At 33.1% G+C, this 27839-nt stretch overlaps 2 protein-coding genes across 2 annotated transcripts; one reads left to right on the top strand and one right to left on the bottom strand.

Annotated features, from left to right (window-relative positions):
• Positions 1-11253: 11253 nt before the first annotated feature.
• TRIADDRAFT_58287 (uncharacterized protein) lies at positions 11254-20193 on the top strand (the record flags this gene model as incomplete). The annotated part of the gene is made up of 18 exons (XM_002114415.1): positions 11254-11484; positions 12726-13058; positions 13348-13677; positions 13786-14115; positions 14390-14719; positions 14797-15123; positions 15481-15647; positions 16059-16218; positions 16318-16638; positions 16803-17123; positions 17855-18091; positions 18270-18314; positions 18404-18515; positions 18627-18730; positions 18831-18872; positions 19376-19450; positions 19601-19718; positions 19802-20193. 18 exons carry the CDS (start codon positions 11254-11256, stop codon positions 20191-20193), a joined length of 3975 nt encoding a protein of 1324 aa, XP_002114451.1.
• Positions 20194-20556: 363 nt separating this feature from the next.
• Positions 20557-24376, bottom strand: TRIADDRAFT_58286 (uncharacterized protein; the record flags this gene model as incomplete). The annotated part of the gene is made up of 15 exons (XM_002114098.1): positions 20557-20622; positions 20766-20912; positions 21008-21115; positions 21200-21265; positions 21359-21441; positions 21514-21586; positions 21678-21805; positions 21916-22009; positions 22084-22182; positions 22284-22388; positions 22474-22599; positions 22693-22788; positions 22955-23074; positions 23155-23235; positions 24314-24376. 15 exons carry the CDS (start codon positions 24374-24376, stop codon positions 20557-20559), a joined length of 1455 nt encoding a protein of 484 aa, XP_002114134.1.
• Between the last annotated feature and the right edge of the window lie 3463 nt (positions 24377-27839).

Here is a 27839-nt window from a genome sequence, read left to right as displayed (position 1 = left end):
GTACGCAGAAGAGCATACGAAGTTTCTAACGATTTCGAGGAAATATATAAGAAATTAAACTCGAAATGCGAAGAAATAGAAGAAACTGAACTCGTACGTCAAGAAATGGCACAAGTTAAATTAGACGAGTCTGATATGTGTTTAGAGAAATGTAAGGAACTAGAAAACGCAATAGATAGTAATGATGAATTACTGAAGAATCTCGAGAGTAAGATAGAAGCGGTATCTGGAAAAGATTTAGAAGCTATGTCAAATGAAATGAAAGATAAATTAAAACGTGTGAAAGATCGGCTAGAAAAAGCAGACAAAGTAATCAATACGAAAGAAAATCTACTAAAAGACAGAAAGGATAAATATGAAACATGGAACAAAGTACACGATAACGCAATAGAAATATTAGACGCTGCTCTTAAAAAGTATGAAGAACTAAAGTACGTTGGATTTTCCATTGACGAAGTAGCAAGTAAGATTGAACAGCATAGAGAAACTAAAGCTATCATCGATGGGATCAAGGAAGATCTTAAAAGTATGGAAGAGACATTCACAGATTTAAAGTCGCAGTGCAATGATGATGATGCTGCTCGCTTGGAAGACAAACTTAGTGCAATGACAGAAATGTATGCAACCATTTCTAACGACGGAGTAAGACTATATGATGTACTAACCGATAGCTATAAAGCTGCTCAAGAATTACAAAGTTCGTGGTCTGAATTAGAAAAAGCTATTGAGATAGCTACCTTCGAGGATGTCCTTGTATCACCTATCTCATCATTTGATACTGTAAATACTGATGGCGACCTCCAACGATTGCAGAAGATTGAGAGGTCATTAACAAATTGTGAACCGATGCTAAAAGTAGCTGAGAGTAGTTTTACCTCACTTAGCAATGTAAATACTGAGGAGGAAAGTAAAGCAGTTAGTAAGAATCTAAATTCGTTAAAATCAAGGCTTGAACAGATAAATTCTCAAATATCCGAGAGGGGAAATGCATTCATGAGAAAGTTGAACATATTCGATAGGGCAAAGCTTGAGATGGATAGCTTAGAGAAATGTCTATTTTCTGCTAGTACCTATCATGAAGGCTTTACAAACGTGGGAATTACTCCGAAAGAAATAGAAGAGAATACTACTAACAACAATAATGTAATAGAAAATATCGATGGACATCAAGAAGTTTTCATAAGATTGGCAGAACTAGTTCGGAACTTACAAGATTATTGCTCTCTTAATGATATGACCTCATTAAATAGTTGCAGCGATGACTTGAAGAATAGATTTGATGAAGCAAGGAAAGTTAGTATGCAGCTAAAAGACAAATTACATGATAGCCTTGCAGTTGCTAAAAGATTTGAAGCCGTCTTAAAAGATGCCCAAAAACTCAATGAAGACATTTTATCAGCGGTGGCTATAGTAGAGAAACCGGAAGATATTGAGTTTAGTAAGATGGCAAAGATTTTGGATGAAGTTTTTAGTATCAAAGAGGACATATTATCCCGTGAAGAGAATTTGATCAACAAAGCAAAGGAAGATGCGGAAAAATTGGGTAGTTTTAATGACGAACAGAGTCTGGCTAATTTACAGGAAAAAGTTGCCAAGGTAGTAGATGATTTGGATGCAGGAAAACAACAACTTGATGAGAGAAAAGAAAAACTTGAGGAATTGGAAAGGAAGTATCAAAAGTTTTACCATGATGCAAATGAGTTAAATCAAACTTTGAATACCGTTGACGAAAGATTTCAGTCAATTGAAATCTCGGGAATTTCCACTGCTGATTTTAACGCTAAAATACAAATGCTGAAAGAGTTAGATACTCGCGAGAGCAGCCGAAGAGACTTGCTACAATCAATCCAAAATAATGGAACGGAGCTTTTACAGAATGCAGCAAAGGAAGATTCTATTCTAATTGATCAGGCGTTACAACAGGTTCAATCTAAATGTGAATATATCAAAAACTGCCAGCTTGAGAAACAAAGGTTGTTGGATGAGGGGTTTCTGATGGCAGAAAAATTTGAAGTCAGTTGCAATAAAATCGATGAGATTTACACCAAAGCTGAAAATGATCTAACAACTGCATTAGAGACTCGGCTAAGCTTAAGTTATTTGGATAATCGTTTAGCAACCTTAAATACTCTTCAGAATTCTATAGATGAAAATAAAGATGAAATTACTCTCCTTGAAGAAGCTAGCCAAAAGTTGATTAATTTTAACGAAGGAAATATATTGGATACATTAAAGTTAATTAGCAACGATAAATATCGTAAACTTTCTAGTATCGAATCTCAAATCAGCGACACCCTAACGACATTGAAAAAAATTGTAAAAGATTGGGAAGATTTTCAAAAATCTGTTGATGATAGCATGGATAAAGTTATCGAAATTGATGATCAAGGCGCACGAACTCTAGACAATTGCACCATGCTAAACGTTAAAGAAACTGTTGCTGAAATCAGCAACCTCTTAAATGATCTTAAGAAAAAGGAAATCGAAATTGAGGAAATAAATAAAACGTGTAAACAATTACAAAGCAAGTTCGATGCAGACAAAGATACAATTCAATCAAAGTTTGATGGCATGTTGAGCATGTTTAATAAGTACGTAGAAAAATATAATTCAATCAGATCGAACTTATTGGGAGATCAATCGCATATAAATGAATTCCTCACTATTATCAAAGATGTTAATAATGTAATTGCCGAAGTTAGCGGTATAAATCCTCTGACTGTTGAAGTTAAACTATTTGAACTGGATAACCTATCAGACTATTTAAAACAACTGAAGGTAAAACAAATATCTTCTTTCTCTGCTGTGCTTGATTACATGTCTATAACTATAATATGACAGTTGTTCTATTATCTATTTCTAGGATAATCAGGTAATATGTCAAGAAAATATCGAAAAGCTTAAATCCCTTGAATCAATTGTTGAGAAGCTAGAAAGTAGCCCAATTAAAGATGCTCATAATCAAATGGGTCAGGAATTACTGGCAATTATGAAGAATGCAGGCGACTTAGCGGCTTTAATACAGCAAAGGATTACTGTAATACAAGAGATATTAAATTGCTATGAGAAATTTCACGAAAGTGTCGAAGTTCTTTTGCAATTTCTGCAACTGAATGAAGAATTAGTAGCAAACCCAGTTCCTTTCGATCTTGCCGAAATTGAGTTAACACTACCTGAACATCAGGTATGAAATTGCTATATGAATAGAGATTGCTTCAGCTAGCACTTACAGTATGCTAAATTTTCTTTTCATTTTTGTTTTAGAATTTACAGAAAGATTCTGGTAATAAATTAGCCTCAGTCGATTTGTTACAGAATATTGCAGACAAAATAAGTAATCGATATGAAGGCAATACTGGGGAGGATGTGACTAATAGCATGAGTATTCTAAGAGAGAAATTTTATCATTTCATATCAAGACTCGATCATAAAATATCATCATTGGAACTAATTCAAAGATTTCATAGTCTAAAAAACGAGCTTATGATTAATTATGAAGAGATATCTACGAGTGATGTGATTTTAAAGGAACTAGATATAATGAAATTTGATGTTATATCAAATCATTTAAATCAATGCCACGTACGTATTTGTTGGATTAATTGAGCTAACAGCCGTAGTTCTCTTCATTAATTACAACTTTAGACACTGTAATAATTTAAAATATTCGTTTCATATTTTGCAGGATTTATTAGGAAAAACCGAAATTTATTCATTAAAATTGCCGAATTTAATCGAATTAATAGATAACTTCAAAGATAGAAAACTTGATATCATTACTTTTAAAGCACAAGAAATTGCCAACGAAGTTAAATCGAAATATAATGAAATTGTGTTACAAATTAATGAATTAATCGAAAAGTTATCCAAATTACAACTAGCAATAGAAAGTTTCAATGAATATGTAGAGGAACTGCATAAGAAACTCGACAATTACAAAAAAGAATTAAATGAAAGAGATATATCGGAGCTATCTTTAGATGATATTGAGATCGAAAATGAAAAATACGATGTAAGGATAAGCATTACTTCAGATTAGCAAAAGTATTTATTGCAAAAAGTAATATTTAATGTTATCATTTCTTGTAAATTAATTATCAATCACTTTTAGGCTATTTTAAAGAAGTCATCTATCAACGAAAATGTTATACGTCGTCTTCAGGAATTAATGGAGCCTTTTCAGGCAGTAGCGGAAATTAAGTCCTATGCTAGTGAAAAAGCTGACAAAGTGAAGGATGAATTAACTGGAATACAGATTGTAGCGGAAGAAAAGCATAATGCATTTGTAACTTATGCTGATTGGACGACTTCCTACAAGGAAAAGCAAGCAAACTTTGTTGTTTTATGTGAAAAAATAGAACATATTGAATCAATACAAGATGATATTAGTAATTTCGAGTTGGAATACTTGATTGAGCAATTGAATGTTTGCAAAGTAAGACTAATTCAAATTAGTATAAAATTAATTTTACATTCTTGTACTCGAATAATGAAATATAAATATTCTTCTCAATTCATTACTTCTATTAGAACATCGATCAAATGTTATCCTCAAATAAAGATTTGTTGGTTATTATTGAAGAAAACGGCCAAAAGTTGATAAAAATTAATCGTCGTATTGAAGAAGCTATTAATGAAGTATTAGTTGTAGATAAAAATCGCTTTGATGGCCTTTTAACTGCTATAAATGACAGAATGGAATACATACAGGATGCAATAACATTAATTGAAAGCTTTGAAAATGAATATTTGAGCTTAAAACAGTGGCTAGAAGAAATATCCTCTAAGATAGCAGACAAGAATAATGTTGGAGTGGATGTTGAAATTTTAGAAAAGTCATTAGAAGATCAACAGGTAGAAAATTAGATTTATTAAGTTCTTGAATTGATTCTATTCATTGTTTGTACCTTTTACTATGACTTATAGTTATTGACTTGACTTGGCGCATATTTATCTTCCTTTATCCCTTCTTTTATAGTTTATTGTAGCAGATATTAAGGCGCACATAAGCCAATTAAAATCCTTCACTCTCATAAGCAAGGAGTTCGGAGAATTGACTGGTAGCGAGGGTCTAGATATTTTGGAGGCAAAAACTAAAGACATTTTAAGCAAATATAAGACAGTAAGCCAAGATGCAAGCGTAGCAGAAAATTGTGTTTCTGTCGCGTTAGAGAATTGTATGAAATTTGAAGAACTTTATACTAAGATTACAAACATTTTAAATGAAGCCGATACTACAGAAAGTGTCACTGTGAACTTATCTGATTTTAACAAAAAAGAATTAAAAAAGTTATTGGAGGAATCTTTACAATTAAAAACATTGATCAATAGCAAAGAAGAAACCCTTTCCCACTTATGCGATGCCAGTGATGTAATCGTTGAAATGAATTCGTCGGATTCTGCTAGTCTTCTTATTAATCGCGTAAATCAGATATGTGATCGACATTCTGCTTGTCTAATAAAAATAACTGAGAATTGTAGCAAGTTGGAAGATATGTGGAATTATGTTCTAGCGTATAAGGAAGATGTAAATAATATGAAAGTTCGACTGAATGGTTTAGTTGTCGAAATTAATACATTAAACTTGCAAGATATCGCATCTGATGAAATTGAAGACAAAGATAGTCGAAGCATGGTAATTTTAAAAAATTTTTACAATAGTTACGTACTATCATTTTGTATTTTATTAAACTACTAATGATACTGTATATTTACTTGAATTAAGGCAATTGCTAAAGAAGTAGAAAATGAAGCAGAAAATATTCGATCATTGCTATCCAATGGTCCATCTATAGTTGAATGCTTGATCGATGAGGAAGCCGACGCTCTAAAAATTGCTATTGATAGCCTAGGGGCAAATTATATGTCTGCAGTTAAAACTATTACTGCGTGTCGTGAAATATTTCCACAAAGTTTACGTCTTATAATCGAATTGAACATAAACCTTGTAACAATAATGGAATTTTGTACTGACGTAAATAAATCAAAAGTTTTTCAAGCAGATTTAAAAAGTGAGGACCCAAAGATAATTGAATCAGTACAGCAGGAGTGCAAGGTATGTTATGAGTCTTTATTTCTATTTTCTATTGGAAGGGTAAAAATATTTTAATACTTGACCGTTATTTTATTATGGCAAAGGCTTTATTGGTTAGTTTCGATGAAAATTATTCTAAATTGAAGTCTGTAAGAGAGAGCTGTTCAACTCTAACTGAATTAAACCCTGATGCATCGAGCAAAGAATTGCAAAGTAGAATTATAAAGGCTGAAGATGCAATGAATGATATCAGGGATCGCTTGAAGAAAAAAGATGAAACATTATCCGAGATTAATGACGCTGTTAAGAAATACGAGCAAAGGGTAAATCGGCTATTAGAATTGCTCGATTCAATTGGTGGGAGAATTCCAAAGGAATTTAAGTTATTAGAGGTTGAGGTTAAATACGTTGATTGCCAGTGGGAAAAACATGATGTAAGTATATCTTAATTTTCAATTTTGTCAATGTTAGCATGTTGATTAGAATTACATTAGCATTTCGATTTTAGCTTGAATTTGTTATTAAAATGGATATTTATGTTTCTACAATCGCTTAGGGCTTAAGGACGGAACTTGATGAATTGAAAGAGACGATGGATAATTTAAATAACACATTCGCGAATCTTGCAAAAATATAAACTTCAAGCTGTGAAACTACAATGAAACAAGATGATAATCATTTTTTTTATTACTAGATCGTGATTGTAAAATGTGAGAATTATAATTCAATAAAGTAAGATTTAAAATGTAATAAAATGTAGGATATTCATGTACGTAAATTGTTGAAATAACCAGTACTTATCTAACATACTACTTATAAAACAGTTATCATAGCAGTACTAGGCTTAATACTGTATAAAACATATTACTAATGGACGTAATCGATCAAATAGCATTACAAGAAGTATGAACCTTGGATTAGTGCGTTTTTATAGCCTGTAAATTACTATTATAATTTCAGCATATGGGTACTGATAATATAAATGATTACGCAGATAGTAGCAAAGTCTAGCAAATGTTAATATTAGAGTATCTTCAAAGTTGGTACCTTTCAGAGTTAAATTTTATTTAAACACTGTGAAATAGAAGACGAGCAGATTCTATGCAGTTGCTACCACTATGTGATCTGCAACATCTAATACTATTTTAATATTTTAAATCTTAGCAGAAGAATATTGTCCATTTAGTTTTTCTCAGTTTTAGTATAGCGTATAATGGACGAACGATAGAATTTGGTAGTACCCCCCTCCCAGCCCATGTGCAGTAAGTAGTAAAACTGTAGGTACACAGCACTTTGAAGTCCATTTTTAATTACATCTTTTTACGGTGGCACGATAGAATGAGAATTTAAGATCTTGGTTGTTTTTATACTCATCATAAGAGAATACAAGCACGATGCATGGACCTCACGTATTGGCAATGTGGCTAGTACTTGCTTCTTAGCAACAAAACAAAAGCAGCATTGTTTACCGTCAATAACAACTATCATTAATGATGGCTTTAGAATATGAAGATTTTAGTTATAAAGACTATGTACACAATTAATATTGTATTCATGCAAAAGGACCGATTTTAACTGCGAACAACGAGTTCGATGGATAGCATCGGGTATAACATGTAGTAATGAAAGTAGGCGGCAATGCGATGATACAATGTACTACGTCTGCTATAATACGCGTATATGTTATATAGCCTTAAGTCAACATGCTAATCTTCTATGAACTCTGTAAGCACAGTATTGATCCATAGCTATAAATGATGATATCGGGTCCAAATTTATGTTAATATCATCAATTTCAACGAGCATTACAGTTGTTTCTACTTGATGTTGTAGTTCAAATTCGTATTAATATTCATAATTTATCCACTGAATGGATTAAACGAGTAAAATTGGCAAACGGGAAATTTGTATAATAATAATAACAATTACGTATATTATTATGCGAGCAAATACGTATGAGATATCAATGCTTTGTTTGTATGTTGTATACATTGAAGTGAATTTACTTTAAATTCAACTTACGTTCTGCTGCATACCATCGTTTATATATTCTATTTTAATTAATTTTATCAATATTTTTCAGTAAGAACACTGTAAATACTATTACTGGCATATACTATGCATTTGAATCGCTAGTTTACTACGGGCAATGTGTTACTATAATTCGCTTTATTACTATCTTTGGTATCTATGTATTTATTTATTAACTTAATAATATTTGTTATAATTATTGACCGAAGACCTTATGACCGATTTTATACTAAGATGCAAATTATGTACTTCTGCGCGTATCAATGTATGTTCCACCAATTTCAGGAAAAAAATGCTCGCTATCCCCTTCTCGAGAGAAAAGACAAATACCAAATGGGAGCTAAAATTGTTTATACTGTAGATTGTATTTTACGCCCTTACCCTTTCTTCTCAATTTTTTTACTGACAATCTTACTTGAGGGGCCCTTAGTACGCTATAACGTACATGTATCAGATTTTTACACGAAGTATAATTCTGAGAAACGGAAACAGTTCGTGTTAGTGTAATGAGCTTATTAGAGCATATATCGATTTGATATGCGTAAAAACGTTATCGATATATGACTTTATACGTTAAAAGATTCTTGTTCGAAGACTACTTTGCCGCACCACACAGAGTGGTCAGAATAGAGTATTCATGTATTAAATACTGTAGATTCGATTTATCCAAAGGCTTTGTACATTGTCGCCGTATTAGTAAAGTAGATACAGGCATATCCAAACTGCTATTTACTGTGTTTGTAGTTTATGAGTAAGATAAGCGGTTAACGTGTGAGGTAGACTTTGATGGGTGATATCATTCACGCTTAAAAAGTTAAAAAAGAGTTTCTAGTCATCATGTATCACGCGAATTTATGAACGGAAAAAAGCCTGAAATCTACTCTATGAAATTGTCCTATTCAGTATCAACCGAACTATCGGCAAAGTGCCGACAAGTTACGTTACTTTTCACTCATTTAGACATTGTCATATAGTACATTTAAATCTTGTTTTTGTAAGACCACCTATGTTGATCTAGCACAATAACCATAGAGGATAGTATTATTGTTATCATAGTTATGGTACCCTCGAGCTACAAAACATTGCTATGATTGTATAACTGAATTACTACTTACTGTCGACGAAGAGAGCTTCATATCATTATCTGCAAGTGTATGCGTAAAAACATGCATCATTTGTTATTAATGAGAGCACTATCCGTCCATTAAGGAATTTTAATTATGGTTATGGTTTCAATTATTCTGGTCAGTATGTGCATGAGCAGAAATTAGTAGAGAAATTTTTGATGTGTACAAGTATAGTACTGTAATGGCAGTATTTAACTGCAAGTTTTTTGAATGGATTCTTAATAGACCTTGATAAGCTCCGTTGGTCCATTATTTTCTTTATGCATATATTGTATATATATATTGTCATAAAATATATAGTATATACTGTATAGCTGTCCATTGAATAATCAAGCCTTTCTTTCTGCCGAACCCGCGCACATGCCATGGCTATTTTCTTCCAGATTTTAAAAGGGATTGCATTGTATTCTTTGTACACTAGTGTTCAATTATATAGTAGGTAACATTTGTTTCAAGCAATCAAAACACCTACAGTATCTCAACCTATACTATAGTAAGCCGTAGTGGCATAATTCGTTTTCTTTCATATCCAAATCAAAGGGCAGCATTGCCTACTGGAGTAATAGAAATGAGGCGCTTTCAATGAAAAAATGGCCAGTTACTAAAATCATTTTGCTTGTAATGAATATCTATATGCCACATGCCATGCTCTGCCATGCAAGCAAGGATAGCATAGGGAGTTGTGTAAGAGAAATTTCCTTCAAATGTTGTCTTACAAGTCCAGTGGGCAGCATTGCCTACTGGGGCAATAGCGCTAGTATCATTAGCTAGAAATGAGGCGCTTTCAATGAAAAAATGGCCAGTTACTAATATCATTTTGCTTGTAATCTATATGCCACATGCCAAGCTCTGCCATGCAAGCAAGGACAGCACAGGGAGTTGTGTAAGAGAAATTTCCTTCAAATGTTGCCTTACAAGTCCAGTGGGCAGCATTGCCTACTGGGGCAATAGCGCTAGTATCATTAGCTAGCAATGAGGCGCTTTCAATGAAAAAATGGCCAGTTACTTTCCAAACAGTCGCTAATAAAAGACAGAATTCAAAGAGTCATTCAACTGTTGTACTGTACAGTACTGTTGTAGTGTGATGCGCCGTTATACCGTACGCACAGTATAGCACGTCATGCGTTGAGCGTCTCATCAGAACGACGTTACAATAGCAGCGTGTGCAGAGCAGCGGTCAATACATTATTTTTCCATACAGTGTAATTAGTGTAAAGGTGACGCTATCAGCCAGCGAGACAACCTTCACTCCAGTGTAAATATTGTATACTATGGTGACGCTTTTTACGCACGTACGTACAGCACAGTATGACACACAATTAGCCTGTTGAAACTCGCTGTCACTCATTTATCAGTGAATCAGTGAATTGGTCAGTGAATCAGTGAATTTGTCATTTTAGTCTATTTCATTTTTTCTTAATCCTACTGCAATAATGACGACGAAGAAGGAGAGTAAAATTGTATTTTTGAATATCAGCTGGTCTTAGCTGCAGTGTTAGTTGATTCCATTATCGGTTATTAGACTCGTATACTAAGAATTTCAATGATAATTCGATAATCAAGTTGTGCAAATTTCAAAAGTAGTGCAGTGTGCGCCAACCACGTTACAGTCTCCAGATATAGTCATTGGATAGACGTCGAGATATTGTGGATAGAATCAGTCTATCCAATTGGTAAAAACACGAACAAATCAGTCTTAAATTTCCTTTTACACGAAATATTCTTTGAACGACCGCCAGTTAGCGTACTGGCATCATACGCATCTATGTAGCGGGAATCAAAGAAATGATAGTAAGTTCTCCAAGGAAAAAATAACGTGCTCTTGAAAGAAAGTTTATTCAATTTTACTCAATAACTAATTTCACAATATACTACTACTGTTGGGCAGCAACAACGGTAGTACATTACTAAGAGTCGTATTGGCTACATTATTCTAGTCTAACCTTTTTATCTTTTATTCTCTTGTTACATGGATACCTAGCTACAGCACTAACATTCAAAATTTCCAACGAGTCATTAGCTCAAGTTCGAACTTACAATTGATATCATTACCCAACCAAAATGGATACTTTACAACACACACTTTCATCCGCCGAACAAATCTATCGTAAGTTAGATGGTAGACTACAAGAATGGAGTCAATTTTTAACTCGAGCTAAGAAATATACACAAGAGTTTTGGCAGTATGTCCATCAACTTAAGACAAGCATTAAAATGTATCTTGATACCGTTGAAAACTTAAAACAAGCCGTTAATCAGGCTGAAATTGACGCCAATAGAAAAAAATTACAGGTAAACAGATGCTTGAGAGTATCATAAAAGTGCTCAGATCGATATGGTAGATAGATCACTATGATAATTATAAATACTGTACTGTAGAATATTTCTGAATGCTTATATTATTGATTAAGATGTGAAATAGGTTTATGCTATTATTTTTAGTAACTAATTGTTCAAAGTAATCAAATCCTTCATTAGTAAGATCTACACTCGCAAAGAGACTGATGGTCATTTGTTGATAGATGAGTTATAAAATTTTCGTTAAATTTGATCTATTTATACTGCTATTTTAAAGTCCATGTACTACACTACAGTATTGTAGCTACGTGAAATTCCGTTTATAATGTCAGCGATTTCTACAGTATACTCTGCTTTAATGGTGCATCTATTTTTTGTCCACTCTCTTTGTATCAGAAACATTTCGCTGCAGTATTCTTATACGGACAATAAACCTAAAATTAATTAAGCTTGATATACTGTAGTATCAGTGCTCCTTTTCATTTTAGCCGTCCTTATACTGCAGAATAACTTGTTATATCGTGTGTCAGGACTCATGAGGCAATATCTTAATAATACGAAATCTCACATTAGAAAACAGAAGATAAAAATAGACAGTGACTTATAGTACTGCATGTCTTCTCATCCGAAAGCTTTTAAAGAAAAGGGTAACTTTAAGATACCTACATGTTCTTAGCTAAAATCGAACTTTAGGTAGAGTAAAGCACATAAATTGATGAGGATACCACTTTTAACGAGTCAAATTATTATAATTTTAGGACATTCTTACTGAATTCCAATGATTCTACCTAACCTACTATCCAGTCTCTTAATAAACTGACTGTATAGTTCATTAAGCTACAATTATCTTCAATTACTTATGAGGGTAATAGCTTCAGCTTGATTAACAACTTGATTAAATTATTATATCGCTAAATACTGTTAGTATGATAAATACGTACAGTAAATGTACATATCTGGTCGTAACTATATTACGTGAGCACTTTACAAAAGAAATTAAGCTTGCAAATGATCCTAACTTATGAATAATTATAATTGAATCCAGCTAAGACGTACATCATTTTTTATGAACAATTATGTTCACACAATCACCCGATTGATTAGTTTAAACATTAGATGTACGTGTTGATATACGTATACGTATGTACTCAGAGTAAAATAAATTGCATACACTGATGGCAATTTTTTTATTAAGTGTTACATTCTCGCATATATTTTAATTACGAAATACATAGGAAATCAAGGATGTAGAAGTACCTAGATTTAAGAGCGATATTGAATCTTTAAATAAAGTTATGAAGGAAATCCACCAAATAACAACGGAAGACGAAATTCAAAGGACTCAATTCAATGTTGACGAGATTATTGCTTTATTAGCTGACTTAGAACAACGACTACAACAAGGTCTTGAATATTTAGAAGAGCTTGAAAAAGCGATTAAAAATTTTGTAAACATACATGGTATTATCGAAAATATTGTGGAGGAATTTGAACGCAAGATTATCAGTACTAACTTTGTGAAATCATCTACAATTGAGTCTCTTCATCGTGAGATCGACTATTACAAGGTAATGGTAATTAAAAATGAAGAAAAAATTTAGGAATTATCTACAGTAAAATCAAACTACTTTAAACGTTAGTCCATAAAGTTCGTTATAAATAGTGCTTTTTACTTCAATCGAGGAGATAGACTGTTGAAGTAATCTTCAAAAGTAGTTAAGAAAACGTATCTTATCAATGCACAAGAGTGTATGTAATACGCATATACGCGTATAGCACTTACTTTCGATTGATTAATACTTACTATTTAAGCCTTTAAATTTGATATAATTTATAAATTTTCATTTTTGTCGATAGAATCTAGTAAAGAAAATTAATAAACGACAACATGATAAAGAAAAATTCGAATCTTCAGCAAAAAATTTATGCCGCCGACACTTTGTGGCTTATGAGAAGTTGCAAGGAAGCGAAATCGTTAAAGAGATTGCTTGTAGGTGGGATGCATTAACTGAAAGGTCAACAATGCACTTGAATACACTAGAGACTATTTTGAAGGAATTGCTTCATGCAGAAGAATTAATTAGTAAAACTAATGAGTGGATAAATCAGTACGATAAAAGCATAAGTGAGTTAAAATTTGATGCGTCTGAAAAAGATAAGGTTCAAAAACAAGTTTCTCAATTGCAAGTAAGTTACACGATTTATAAATCATTAATAACATAGTAAGTAGCGTTTAGCTTCCATTATTTAGTACTCTATAAACATTCTAAAATTGTTGTATTACATTTTTGACAGGATATACATAAACAAATTAACGCCAAAGAGAGCGATATTAATGAAGTAATTAGTCTTGCAGAGAAAATCAGTGAAATTTGCCCAAATCATGAGCTACTAGAAAATATCAATTTCGAAGTCGACGAGATAAGTCGCCGATGGCATAATCTGCTGGAAAAGGCAGCCTATCGACAGTCACAATTATTAGACTGTTTCTTAACTAGTCAAGAATTAGAAAATACCGTTAAGGAATTCACTCAGTGGTTAAGTCAAGTTGAAAAATACTTCGGTACTAAGCATCCAATCGCTGCATTACCATCAACAGCTGAATTTCATTTAGATGAATTTAAAGTGAGCATATTTTATGGTGATTGAATTGTAGTTTTCTGCTTAGACAAAAATTGTTGTTACATAATGAGTGTTACTGTAAACATAACTCTGCCGAAGTTTAAAAGACGGCTTTAGCATGCTAATCAGAAATTTTGCCAAAGGGGAGATAGCTATACTCTAACTTATCAAATTAAGATTCAGATTTAAAGTAGAGATGAATTGCTTGCGACGTTTTAATAGATTTCTTAGTATTCATGTAACAACTTAATTTTGTTGACCATATACGCGCATATAGGTATTTGTTGAGGAAGAAATTCCGTCTAGAAAAGAGCAATTAGAAACAATTAAGAAAGTTAGTCGTGATTTTGTGTCACGAAGTGAAGCGACTACAGCCCACTTGATTAATGATTTAGTTAGCGAACTAAAGGCATCATGGAACATAATCTCGAATAAAATAACTGCCCGCCAAAAACAATTGAGTGATGAACTTGATGAAGCTCGTAAATTCCAAGACCGTTTGCAAGAGTTTGAGAGTTGGTTGGAAACAGCTGAAAGCAAAATGGATTCGTGGGATTACGTTAGTACTAATAATGATGTCTTAAAGAATCAATTAGAGGACCAAAAGGTAAAAAGATTGTAGTCACGCATAAAATGTAAATAGATTATAATATTATTAATTCGATAATAACTGGTTATGTTTAGGCCTTTAACATGAAACTAGATGAGAAACATGAGGATTTAAATCAAATCTCATCCACTACTCAAGTACTAATGCAGAAATGCAATGAAAGTGATGCCAAACAAATCAAATCCTCTCTGCGTAGCATTAATCAACGCTGGAATAAATTGTTAAGCTGCTGTATAGATAGAGAATACCAAATTAATCAAAACCTTGAAAGTGCAGGTAGTTTCTACAGTGATTGTGCTGATATGCTGAATTGGTTGAAAGAAGCAAATTTCTCAATGCAAGAAGTCAATAATGTTGGTATAGACCCGCAAATTATTCAAGAACAAATTAGTAAACATCAGGTAGGCTCATTAATTAAACTATATAGCGAGGTAGTGGTAGTGTTTATACTGTTTTGTTTGAAATTGAGCATCTACATTTATAGTCCAAAGTATGGAATGTACCACGTAGGTTCATTATCGTATGAGTAACTATTGTCAAATTTATAATATCTTACTATTAATGTCTTTTATTAATGACTTGTATATTTTATGAGCAGCCTATGCTAAAGCTTTCCACCTTAAATGATACTACTGCAATAGTTTACGTCATTCATACGTATTACTTGAATTAAGCAACCAAGTTTTTCATTATTATATTTTAAAATGGAAAGAACTGTAACCTATTTATTTGATATTATGTTACAATAACTGCTTTAGGAATTTCAAAATGAACTAGGATACCGTCGTCCAACTGTTGCCGCCATCATCAGTAAAGGGAAATTATTACGTCATTCTAGTCAGCCTAAGGATATCGCTCTAATTAGCGAATATTTGGCTGATCTTAAGTTGCAGTGGAAACGAGTATGCAATAAAGCTGCATTATGGTCAGTAGACTATTTATCTTGTTATATCGAGGAATTTAATACATGACACATTTAGATATTCGTATTAAAACTAAAGCTAATTGATCAAATCTATTCTACGTCATGCATATTCAATATTAAACTAAGCTACATTTTCATACATTTGACGGTACGTATAGTCTGCGCGTATGTACACATGTACGCCGGGTTATTTTGTTTTTTCATTGGCTGCTAGTAAGGTAGTAAGTAATTTTGGGTATATGAAATGTCCTATCATGCATCGCGTTATTATACAGTATACAGTAGTAGCAAAACATCCTAATAAACTGCATAATGAATATATAATGAATTATCGCTTTTGAACGCTTACATCCGATTTAGGTGTGGGTATTAAATCTTAATTATATTTTCAATAATTAATACTAATTTTAGGCAGGAGGAGTTAGAAGAATGTTTGCTGGCATCTGGAAAATTAACGGCGACTTTATCGGCGTTACTGGAATGGTTAGCAAAAATACAGCCTGAGCTCAGTAGCGACGTACCATACTATGGCGATATCGATACAGTTAAAGAATTATTGGATAATCACAAGGTAAATTATATTTATCTTAATATCGCATAATAACACCTTGCTTTACGTATTTAGGTTAATAAACTTAATTTAAAATGTTATTTCCTGACAATCTTGTAGGTTTTGCAACGCGAATTAGGGAGTAGAACTAAGATTAAAAGCAAAATTAATATGTCAGCGAAATATCTAGCAACTGATACTGAAGATAAAAGTGCCGTTACGGAGAATCTAAAGGAACTCAATCAGACTTGGGATACGATATGTACATTATCCGTGGAAAGACAAGAGAAATTGCAAGATGCTTTATCTTTGGCACAAAAATTTCATATTCAAGTTAGGGATATCGTAAGAAATCTTGGCAGTGCTGACAAAAGGTTAAAGGAGAGCCTGGCAGCGGTAGATGAAAATCATCAATTTAATAGATTGAGCGCCAAATTAAAGGTATTTAAAAATAGTAAAATAGTATCATCCGTGTGTATTCGTTGTCCAATTTTATTAATAGGAAAAATTTTCGGAAGTTTGAACGAAATTGCAATAACATGCTCTCTGAAGTAAATTTAAATCTACCAAATCTAAATATTTATCAATTTAAATCTGCCATTAAGGGGTTCGAGCAAGAATTAGGACGATTACGTCAAAATTTCGATGCTGTTATGAAATTAGGAAATATCATATTGGAAAATTGCCATCACAACGCTGTAGGCTCCGTCAGACATTGGATGAATATAGTTAGAAAATCTTGGAATGATGCCAATGAAAAGCTCAATAGATACAATATAAAGTTGGATGAATTGTCCAATGAAGTGCAAAACGATGAAAAGTTATTAATGGATATTGAAAATTGGATTGCTGAATCTACTGTCAAGATGGAAGAGCCTATCAAAGAAGCTGACTGCGATGTTGAAAAATTAATTGAACAACACAAGGTAAGTTAACTGTAAAAGATAATGCCATTGTAGTTTTTGAATACTTTGAATGTAGTAAAAGAATTAAAGTTATTAATTATTGATATCAAATACGTACGTATGTGTGCTATATTATAAACAATTAATGATATCGTAATTAAAGGGTTAAGCAGTCCTATCAATTATGATCTACTATACCATTACAAATTTGAGGCATCTAGGCATTGCCAATAGGAATCTGATGCTAAGATTTTAATTCCTGTTAATGACATAGCAAGCTTAGCTAGAAAACAGAAGCAAATGCTAGTAACAGTATTTGTACTTTCATATTAGATATCTTACAATGATATATTTGATTTTTGGAAATCTAATTGATTTAAGATGATAGGAATCGATAGCAATATATTCGATATCAGTATTGCTATGCGCTTTCGTCGTATTAATACCGCAATAGCCTTTCAAGCGAATATGTACTGTCGAAAGTATATAATTTTGCGATGTTCCACAATTATTGCCAGACCTAACTTACGCTTGTATTGATTGTAGAACTTATTTTGCTATGGTAGTAAATTTTAAAGCGTAACTTTCAATTGATTACTGACTTTTGTTTGCTTCCGATATTTATAATCTTATTAATACTTATCACGCCTAATACGCTAGATTAAGTTACTGTTGCGAAAGTAATCGATGTATACGTACTATGCAGTACTATATGACTATATTATGATATATGGAATTTTCAATTATTGTAGGCTTTCGAACGTACTATGGCAAATAAATACGGTGTCATTAGAAATACAACTGCATCATTAAATAAGATTCGACGTGGTGCTAGCTTTATACCAATTACGGCAAAAAAAATTAATCATGACTCAAATAACGTGGCTTCTACTCGTCTTAAGAATGTCAACAGCGGATGGAATAATTTAGAAAAATTAGTAGAAAAGAAGGGAATAAAACTGCAAAAGATGCTATATGATCAGGCTTTGGTAAAGATTAGCAAATAGTTCTTTAATGTGATAAATTCTAGTAAATGAGATGTTAGTGTATTACGTATCAACTCTGCACTCAATTTTTTTAAAATTAAAAGGTCTATTTATAAAATATATTGATTATCTCTGTTGAATTCCTTGTACGTTTCTTCTAATTTTTATTTTTGCTGTTTAGCAAAAGATGAAACAAACTTTTGACTGGGATGTATGGAGAAAAGGGGTAATGTATCTTAAATTTTGAACTATCTTTGTTCTACTTAAAATATTCAATTGAAGTATTAATTCTTGATCCATATGACGAATGTGAAGGTTATGAGACACTTTAATGATAAAGTAGCAAAAGTAAACGAATTCCTGCGACCCATTAGCAATAACAACAAAATTTACAGGAATAATTTTGTTAGAGCTTTTATAGACAATGGTAAGTTGGTTACTTTAGACATTGTCATACAGTTTATGAAAATTGAATCAGTTACCATAATAGCAATACCCATTGCAATTGTATAACTTTCATTAACCTAAATTTTGACAGGTTGTAGCACATCAGAGACGGAGATGGAATGTGTTGCCAATCGATTCGATAAGAATGGATTTATAGACACTAAGGAATTTCTTGGTTCCCTTAGGCCGTCAGCGGTAAGTTGTTCATTTGATTTTGGAATGGGAATGTTGGAATTATGGTAGTTAAAAATTTTACCTAAACGCGCTATTAACTAAGTATCTTTGATATAATTAGTTCAAGCAGCCCAAAACTGACGCAGAAAAAATCGATACTGAGGTAAGAAACAATGATGTTATTTATCTTTTACTTTGGTTCGACTCTATGAGTTAGTCAAAATGGGATTGCTATGGTTAGCGTTATACTACAAATTTCTGCCAATACAGACCACGATGACTATGATTCTAGATCATCATGGAATATTTTTCTTGACTTAGCTTACAATTTCCGGTATAAATCTCAAAACTCTAGCAACTGCGTTTAGATATAAATATTATAACGTCTGTAAACTCGTACTTTAACCACCATAGTTTCATCGTTCGGTAAATTGTTTAATGTTGTACGCTAGACACTAATATTGTAATGTGGAGTGCCACTTGTGGAAGTAACTTACATCATTCATAATAGAAAAATCATAATGCTTTTTCCTTTTTAATCCTGTTACCTTCACAGGCTTCTTACTACAAGTAGACGCGTATCGAACTATCGATACGTATGCGTAGATAGTGATTTTTTAACACCATTTTATAGTGATTAATCATTATTATATTCTTTACTAATAGATATTACGACTGGTAGCTGATTGTAAATGTATGAAACCGTTTCGTGTCTCTCGCGCTGGAGAAGGAAAATATAGGGTATACACAGTAGTTTTCAAATTTCGTAGTGTAACTAATTTTAAATGGATTATTTAAAATTTATAAGAAAACAGTAGTAAAAATCTAAATTCGTTACTTAATTAATATCCCTAATGGATAAATTTTTTAAAATGTGCTTTGCTACGTTAGTTTGGTGAATCACAAAAACTCAGGCTTGTCAGAATTTTGCGAAACTCTGTCATGGTCCGTGTTGGAGGTGGTTGGGAAGAATTATCAGTCTTTCTATCTAAAAACGATCCGTGCAGAAGTCAGTAATAACTGAAAACTTAGAAAGAAGTCTTAAAAGTGATAAATTTTTGCTTTTAACGTATTTGATTTGTTTTTAATTAGGTGCTGCGGCGAAGAAAGAATTAAAAGAGAAGTTTATATTAGCAGACGGTGTACACCAGTCGATGCAAGGGTTTAAGACCTCAATGAAGTCGCCTCGAGAAGCGACATCCAAATTTAGGAGATATATTTATACACCAGTAGGTAGCGATGACGACATGTCTGATGCAGGTTCTGAATTTAGCACTCTGACGCAAAGAGCAGAGAGTCAATCTAATTTATCCGATGACGTAAAATCTACTATTAGTTGTGGAAGTCAACAATCGTTAAATAATTCGTTGCATTCAGCAACTAATTCTCCTGCTAGCAAACTTACAGATACCTCTAAAGCATCCAAGATTCCGTATCGCAATAAGAGAACAATGATACCTAAGCCTAACAGTTCTAATCACTGAACAGTGAACACATGACTAAACGTACATACTGTACGTAAGCTATTATCGTACAATTTAAGCTAAGACATATAGCCTGTACGTAAATTAATACTGCACATTTTATAATAGTTTATCCTACATTTCTAAGTAGCTGAATAATGTCCGATGACAAGACCAATGTTTTCGTGCATAATGAGCAGCTTGGCGTCATGTTTATTAAAATATCTTGTCAAATATATTGTACGTACAAATATTCGGAGCACCTTTGGTTTTTATACAGTCTAAAATTGTATACATTCTTCATTCGATTCATGTTAATATGTTCATTCATTTTTGTATATTTAGTATCACAGATGTTTAATATCGAATAATTCTTCACCGACATTAGCCACGTTTTTGATTTAACTTCTTGTTAATAGTTTCAATCATGTTCTCCCGACTTACGTCAACCTGTATTATCATCGTTATAAGAACAAATTATCACCGCTATATGTTATATTTACAACTTAAGTCTATTTCATTTAAATTACAATGAATAAATTGTGGATAAAATCTATAATAGTTCTAAGTGTTGTATTAGTGATCTACTATACCTCTTCACGGGAGTTAGTATCTCTGATTTTTACGATACCCTGTTGTAATTCACTCTCTCCAATAATGATTACAAGTGGGATATCGTTAACTTCACAGTGTTGTAACTGATTTAATAGCTTAGGATTTTCGGAGTATGCAGTTTCGGCCTATTTTAAATTATGTCGAATTGAAATTTTGTCTTTTCGACTAACATAAACCATTTAAAGTTGGCTATAACTGTCATTAGACGGTATATACGAACCCCAATTCCAGCATCCCATAAGTTACTGCATAATGCAATGCGATGTTTGGACAAGCCTTTTTGTGCTGAGGCAACATATACATCAGTTGCTGTAGTTCTTACATTTCCCTAATAATCATATCATAGTCCATTTAATACGATATCAAGTTAATCGAATCTACGAAATGACTAGAATTCGTTAATCTAACGTACTTTAGCTTTCGCTTCCAATATAGAAAAAAGTCTCTCAATTCCAATGCTGACTCCTACACATGGAATCTGAAATATTACAAAATGTTGTTAGCATCTAATAGTTTTACGTGTGATTGATTATATTGATTATAAAAGTTGACAATTTTTAATACTACGTACTTGCTTTCCTTTCGGATGAAACATTCCTACTAAATTATCGTATCGGCCCCCACCAGCAACGGAGCCGACTCCTACCTTGTCATCTATACCCGTATTCGTATGTTATATTATTATGAAATAATCAGTATGATAATTGATGGCAATAAAAATGATACCTGTAAGAACAGCTTCATAAATTACACCAGTATAGTAATCAAGGCCACGAGCCAAGCTAAGATCGAATAAGATCTTCAAGGTAGAAAAGATCCAGGGTTACCGAATTGTCATGGTATGAATGTGATAATTGTATTTAATAGTACTGTATACGTATAAAATGTACCTTGTCTGTGACATTATATTCATGGCATAACTCTATGATTGCTCTCATTTCATTTACACCAACTAATAAGCTGTTGTTTCCAGTTTCTTTTACTACACCTTCCAAATGACTTATCAAATCGAGTCCGCCTTTAATTTAAATCAATAATGCTTTCATCTTTAAGCTGTACCATACACTTGGCAAGTTGTAGGGTTTTCACCTTAATACTATGCAGGCAAGCTAACAGCATTGCTCTTACCCTTTAACTTTACAAAGTCACCGATACTATCGGCAACTTTTCCGTCAAGGCCTTTTTCGTCAGTCATTTCTTTACGTACTTCTTCCCATGACATCTATCGCGCGATAGAATGTTGGCTTTACTGATATTGAAATCAAATTAAAAAAGGAGAAAAAACTAGAGTAGCACCTTATCAAGTTTATCAACAGCAGAGGAAATTTCTCGAAATTTTTCTGTCGGAACTCCGGATATTTCAAACATACCATCAAGGATCTTTCTATTATTGATCTAAGTAAAGATATTTTAACATAAAAGCAATAAATACCATAGATCAGCGAACCGTGTAGTCGATTTTTTAATAAAATCAACTTAAGCAAATCATAATTCACCTTGATTATGAACGAACCAACATCGACTGCAGAAAGAATCTCTGAAACGATCCTTATACATTCGGCATCGGCAATACGTGAATCGTAGCCGGCAACATCATAATCCTGTATTGGTTACATAAAAATTGCAATTATTACTAATACATAAAACAAAAACAAAGTAGAAAAGTCAGCTATTTTTATTACTTACACACTGAAAAAACTCTCGATATCTACCCCGAGTGATGGAAGGGTTATCACGGCGATATACTGGAGCAATATGATACCGTTTAATTTTTTGAATTTTGTTCATGGCCAGATAACGCGCAAATGGTACCTAATCATAATATGAGCTCAATATTATCTAGCTATTTATTGCAAAATTTTAAAATTTCATCATAATCAAATACTAAATATAGAGAGAAGATACCGTTAAATCGTAACGAAGTGAGCATAATTCTCCACCTTGATCGCTTAAATCGTAGATCAATTTAGAGTCTTCACCGTATTTACCAGTTAAAACTTCCTGTATTAATAAAACGTTAAATGACATTTAATAAAGAAAGTAAACAGGAACATATATAGTGGGAACAATTCGCTGTATAGCACTTACAATTCTTACAATTAGTATACATGGAAGGATAAGTATAGAAAATTTTTATGCCTAGAGCAGATAATACAATGAATATAACCTTTAACTCAAACAAGGGCGTAGAAATAGTTTCAGCTCCATGTCTTTCAAAACATTTCTCGATAGTTCGAAATAATACTTTTCTAATAGCCATCTGTTTGGGTGAGAAATCCCGAGTACCCTAAGAGCATTAGCAACCCAGTTCATTACTTTTTTTATACAGTAACTTCTTTTGTCGAATTTATAATATTGTATGCTTACCTTTGGCGTTTTTAGAGCAATTTTATGCGCATCTTTACTATTAAGCTTGAGTTGGTTCAGTTCAGCTTCTAAAGTGGCTAACTATAAAACAGATAAATTGATACCATATATTACATATTAAAGCCTTAAAGCAGACGCAAAAAACAGTTTGATGGTTATTTACCACTGGTCTAGCCATTATAGTTCAATAGTAATAAATCAACTACTGAAATTCTTCACGATTGTTACGTTTAGATACACGTGTGATAATACATGTAGTCATTTCATTTATTTGACTGTAAGTCATTTCCTTAATAATTATGCATATCCTAATTTGAGGGCGTTTTGTCATTCAATTGGATTAAGCATTCTATGTTTAGGTAAACTATTGGCCTATTGCTTCATCATTTGTAGCTATAGCAGCGTGCTAACTGTAAAATTTAGATGTAATCCATAACATGGTACAATATATTTTCATACATATTGGTACAGTATATTTACTATCCTGGCTGAGACAGATTAACGATAGCTAGTAGTACTCGCTCGCAGTCTCGTGCTAGGGCATGGGCTACTAAATGTTTCCCGGGGACATTTAGTAGTCCATTGCCAGGGTGATTCATTTTCGACTGTCACCGAACAAACTGTATTGATCAAAATAGTAGTATTCACCTCTGGTACTACATAGTGAGTGACTAGGATATTTAGTAGGGCTTAGGATAACAATCAATCATGATGTAAAAGATAGTATTTCAAATTTTCTATTTCGAATTGCAATTAGAGGTTTACCAGTAAGCGTTAATAATATCGCATAAAGTTCGCTAGCAACTGCAATAATGTGCTTTCACATAGCATAAAGTATAATGCGACACTTTTTCAAAGAACGTACCTTTACATGACGTGTATACATCGATGCTAAAGAAACTGAGTTGCATGATCTTGCAATGAATCTTAGTTTACTAAACATGTCTGCTGAAGAATGATATATTTATTTGCAATATATATATATAAAATATTATATTTTATCTGGACAGATCAAGAAAACAATCCTGAAATTTATGCTACTTCGGTAATCCGGTATTTAGTGCTATCCTTTCTACTATATCGTCTATACATATACATTATTGACTATTTTATCAATCGGTGAATTTTATTCAAGGATAATCATAACTTTGGCCCTAACCTCCTCTTTCTGTTTCAGCTTTAATTCTTTTAATTTTTCCTCTTTTTCTCGAATTGCTGCCATGATTTTACACCCTTCCGGAAAGGTTGAGTGATAGAAATACGGACACTCTCCAGTACTGGAATGCATCAAGTGAGTACAGTGCAAAGCTATCTTGATATACTGTACAGTACATTACAGTACTGTACTGTACAGTACACTACAATACAGTACTGGACAGAATCCCGCCATAAACGTACTGTACGGTACAGTCTACAGTGCACAGTACAGCCCATTAAGGTACAGTACGTACTGTAAAAAGAGTGCTAACTTACCATACTCAGAATGGTACAACAGCCTGAATTTAGGGCAAGGAAGGCAAACTAGCACACACTACTGAAATTATCCAATACTGTTTTGTACTGTACATTTACAGTCATGGTACACGTGGGTCGAGTTTTATTCAACCCACTCCAGGAATGAAGAATACGCATGGACTACTAGAAGAAGATTTACTAGAAGATTTTCTTTCTTCTAGTAGTCCATGGCTGATCTCAGTATCGCAATGACTCGCTTCCGTTATGTTTTCAAGTCTAAATGTTGCTGGCACTCGTACTGGTCACGATATATAAAATAGATAAAGAAACACTCTGAGTATACGTTTCTCGAAACCCATAGGGTTCATTTTAAAATTGGAAAAATTTAAAGTGACTTCAACACAGGCAGTATTGTGCTATACTTCTCTTCTTTTTAGCGGTCGTTGCTGGACATACAGTACTGTACTTATTCAATCAGTGGTCCGTGACATACTGTAACTCAGTATCTTAGTTCTTAACAGTATTTTAGAATTGAGATTTTGAGGATTTGGAATGGGAAAAAATTGTGTGGTAGTCCCTGACAGGAAGAGTGTACGTACACTCAGTCACTCTCAGTGTACCGGTGGGTAAACAAACACAGGACAACAGTACTGTACAGTGTACACCTCTACAAGTTTGTCCCCTATTGTAATGTACTGTACCATACCGTACCGTTTCATTCCGCGCCGTACCGTACCATACCGTACACGGACAGTACGGTCACTACAGTGCTTCTCTTCTCTTTACCGTACAGTACTGTACGTACAGTACAGGACGCAAGATAGTACTGTACCAGTTGCGGTAGCACTACAGTACTGTGTATGAATGCGAGTACTGTACTGTAGGGTTTAACAATACAAACGGTTACTGGAAAGTTGGAGATAGAAAAGAAAGAAATCAATATTGAGGAATAATTTATCAACATTCAACTGGGTCCATTATTAACAAATAGAGCTTTGCAACATCTCATTTCATGATATCAAAGATAGCCTGAACACGGTAAAGTATAAGAACATTTGGTTAGTTCTTAACCATAGAGTACGATGCTTGATTAAAATGTTCTTGAACGATGCAAAAGTCACATCACTCTGTGTGTCTTAAGGCGGGTTTACTAATCTTTCCATCATGGTAAAATAGAGGTAGCAATCGAATAGAATAGTAAGTCATGGATGATGCAAAAGACCGCGTACAAGAATTTATAATATCTGTAACAATAGTGCTTGTAGGCTAGCAATCGAATAGATTAAATAGAAAATACAATCCGTTGATTTTAGGATTACTGTTTTAACTCAAAGCAAAGAAGTCATAGATGTGTCTCTCTCTTTTTAGGTCTCTATATACACAGTAGTACAGTACTCGTAACTATTTCTACTGCATACAGTAAAGTAATGCAACCGACAGTGCAACAGTCATTAGTAAATGAAGCCATCTAGTTCTTGAAACTAATGGTCAACCTGAATATTCTCATTCACTCATGTCCCCTGTTAAACTGTCATAATGGTTTCTTGACTAATTCGTAAAATACGACATTAAAACGACTCATGGTATACTAGACTCAACAATCAACATTACCAAGAATCATTTTTGATATTGTGGTAGTATTTTTTTATTGATCTTTAAATTTCTGTTATGTATCATTCGATAACAACAGAGAAGATCCTACGCACACTACGTAGTCCTAAATCATAACTCGATTTGCTTATGATTGCTATTAGCAAATAGGAGTAGAAATTCTTTACCGTACGACTATAATCGTATGTTGTCATTGTACGCATACATATACACTTCCTAAACTCGAAGCAACTATTACTAATATTTTGCTCTATCCTCCCCCCGTTTTTCTACGCCGACGATAGCTTGTCTCAATCACGATTGCGTGACCTGTGTATAACGGACAGAGCTATTTGTCAAACTTTACCAAACATCGAATATTCTTAATAACTTGCTTTTTGAACTGCATCTGATGCCAAATGGACTGTGTTTATGTGATAGAACAGTATTCAAGTAGTAATGCTTTTAATGCGACTCCTATTACTATACTGTACGTCCTACGTAGATTGTTGGCAATAATGTTAGCTTTCAATACTATCACTGTTGACCCTTTTAATTGTATTGATGTAACGTTATAATGTATTATTTGTACCGCTAGTCATATTTACCAGCATTTGTAACCTTTGGAATTGGGATAAGCAACAATTCAAAATAAAGTCGATATCATCGGGCAGCTTCAAAGTGACACCAGCCCTCTTATTTTTATAGTAGTTAAAATATCAAGTTATAAATAAATGGCTCTATTACAGTTTAAGCCGCATAATACAGTATTAAGTTAACTAAATTGCACCAGAATTTTGTAAACCGCCATTTTCCAACTCCAAATAGGATTGATGACGGTACCTGTCCAGTATTTAATAAATAAAGTATAAAACGCTATCCATACATTTGCTGATGAAGTATTGATCATTACAGTAATACACTTCTAGCCAAAATTTATTATGTCAAAATTGTATCTTAATTTGTATATTTCTGATGGCATATCTCGAGCTAGTAGTGATATACAAGTATATGCTTACAGTATGCTGATTTTCCGTATTATAGACGGTTAAAGCAAGGCGCGCTTAGGAAAAAACATGAGTGAACAATACAATCAGGTATGTAAGATTGTAATCAAGATAAAGTTCTTTTACGAGAGATCCCTAGCGAAATTGAAAGAGGGATCTTTCACGAAATGTAAAAGTATTACTTTCTGTAATATTTAGAACTGTTAAGACTACTGTGTACAACAGGAAATCTATATCTTAAAGAATTCCGTTTAATTGACAACAGTCGAGTTTTTAAATCAGTCCAGATCCCTTCTCATCATCGATTTCGTAGTAAATCCTCTCACTTATTTATAGTACCTCTTGATGGTATATGCAGTTCTTGCACTATTTAAGCATATATGCCGTTCTTATAGTATTTGGCCATTAAATCGAATATTGGTAAAATGATATTCCTGTAGCTTTGATAATACGGTATTTTTCTTACCTTGGTTTGATTGAAATCCTTATGCGTATATCTACTGTAGATATACTTTAGAAGCATAATTATAATGCATACAGCAGTTCAGTTGAACGATGTTTATTTAGTGTCAATGTATCCTTTGTACCTACATCGAACGATTTAACTTTTGCCTGTTGAACCATTTACATTAG

Source organism: Trichoplax adhaerens, genomic scaffold (genome assembly GCF_000150275.1).
Source record: "Trichoplax adhaerens TRIADscaffold_7 genomic scaffold, whole genome shotgun sequence".
In the NCBI taxonomy this organism is placed as follows: Eukaryota; Metazoa; Placozoa; class Uniplacotomia; order Trichoplacea; family Trichoplacidae; genus Trichoplax; species Trichoplax adhaerens.
Note: the sequence above shows the minus strand (reverse complement) of the source record. Positions and strands in the feature narration are given on the sequence as shown.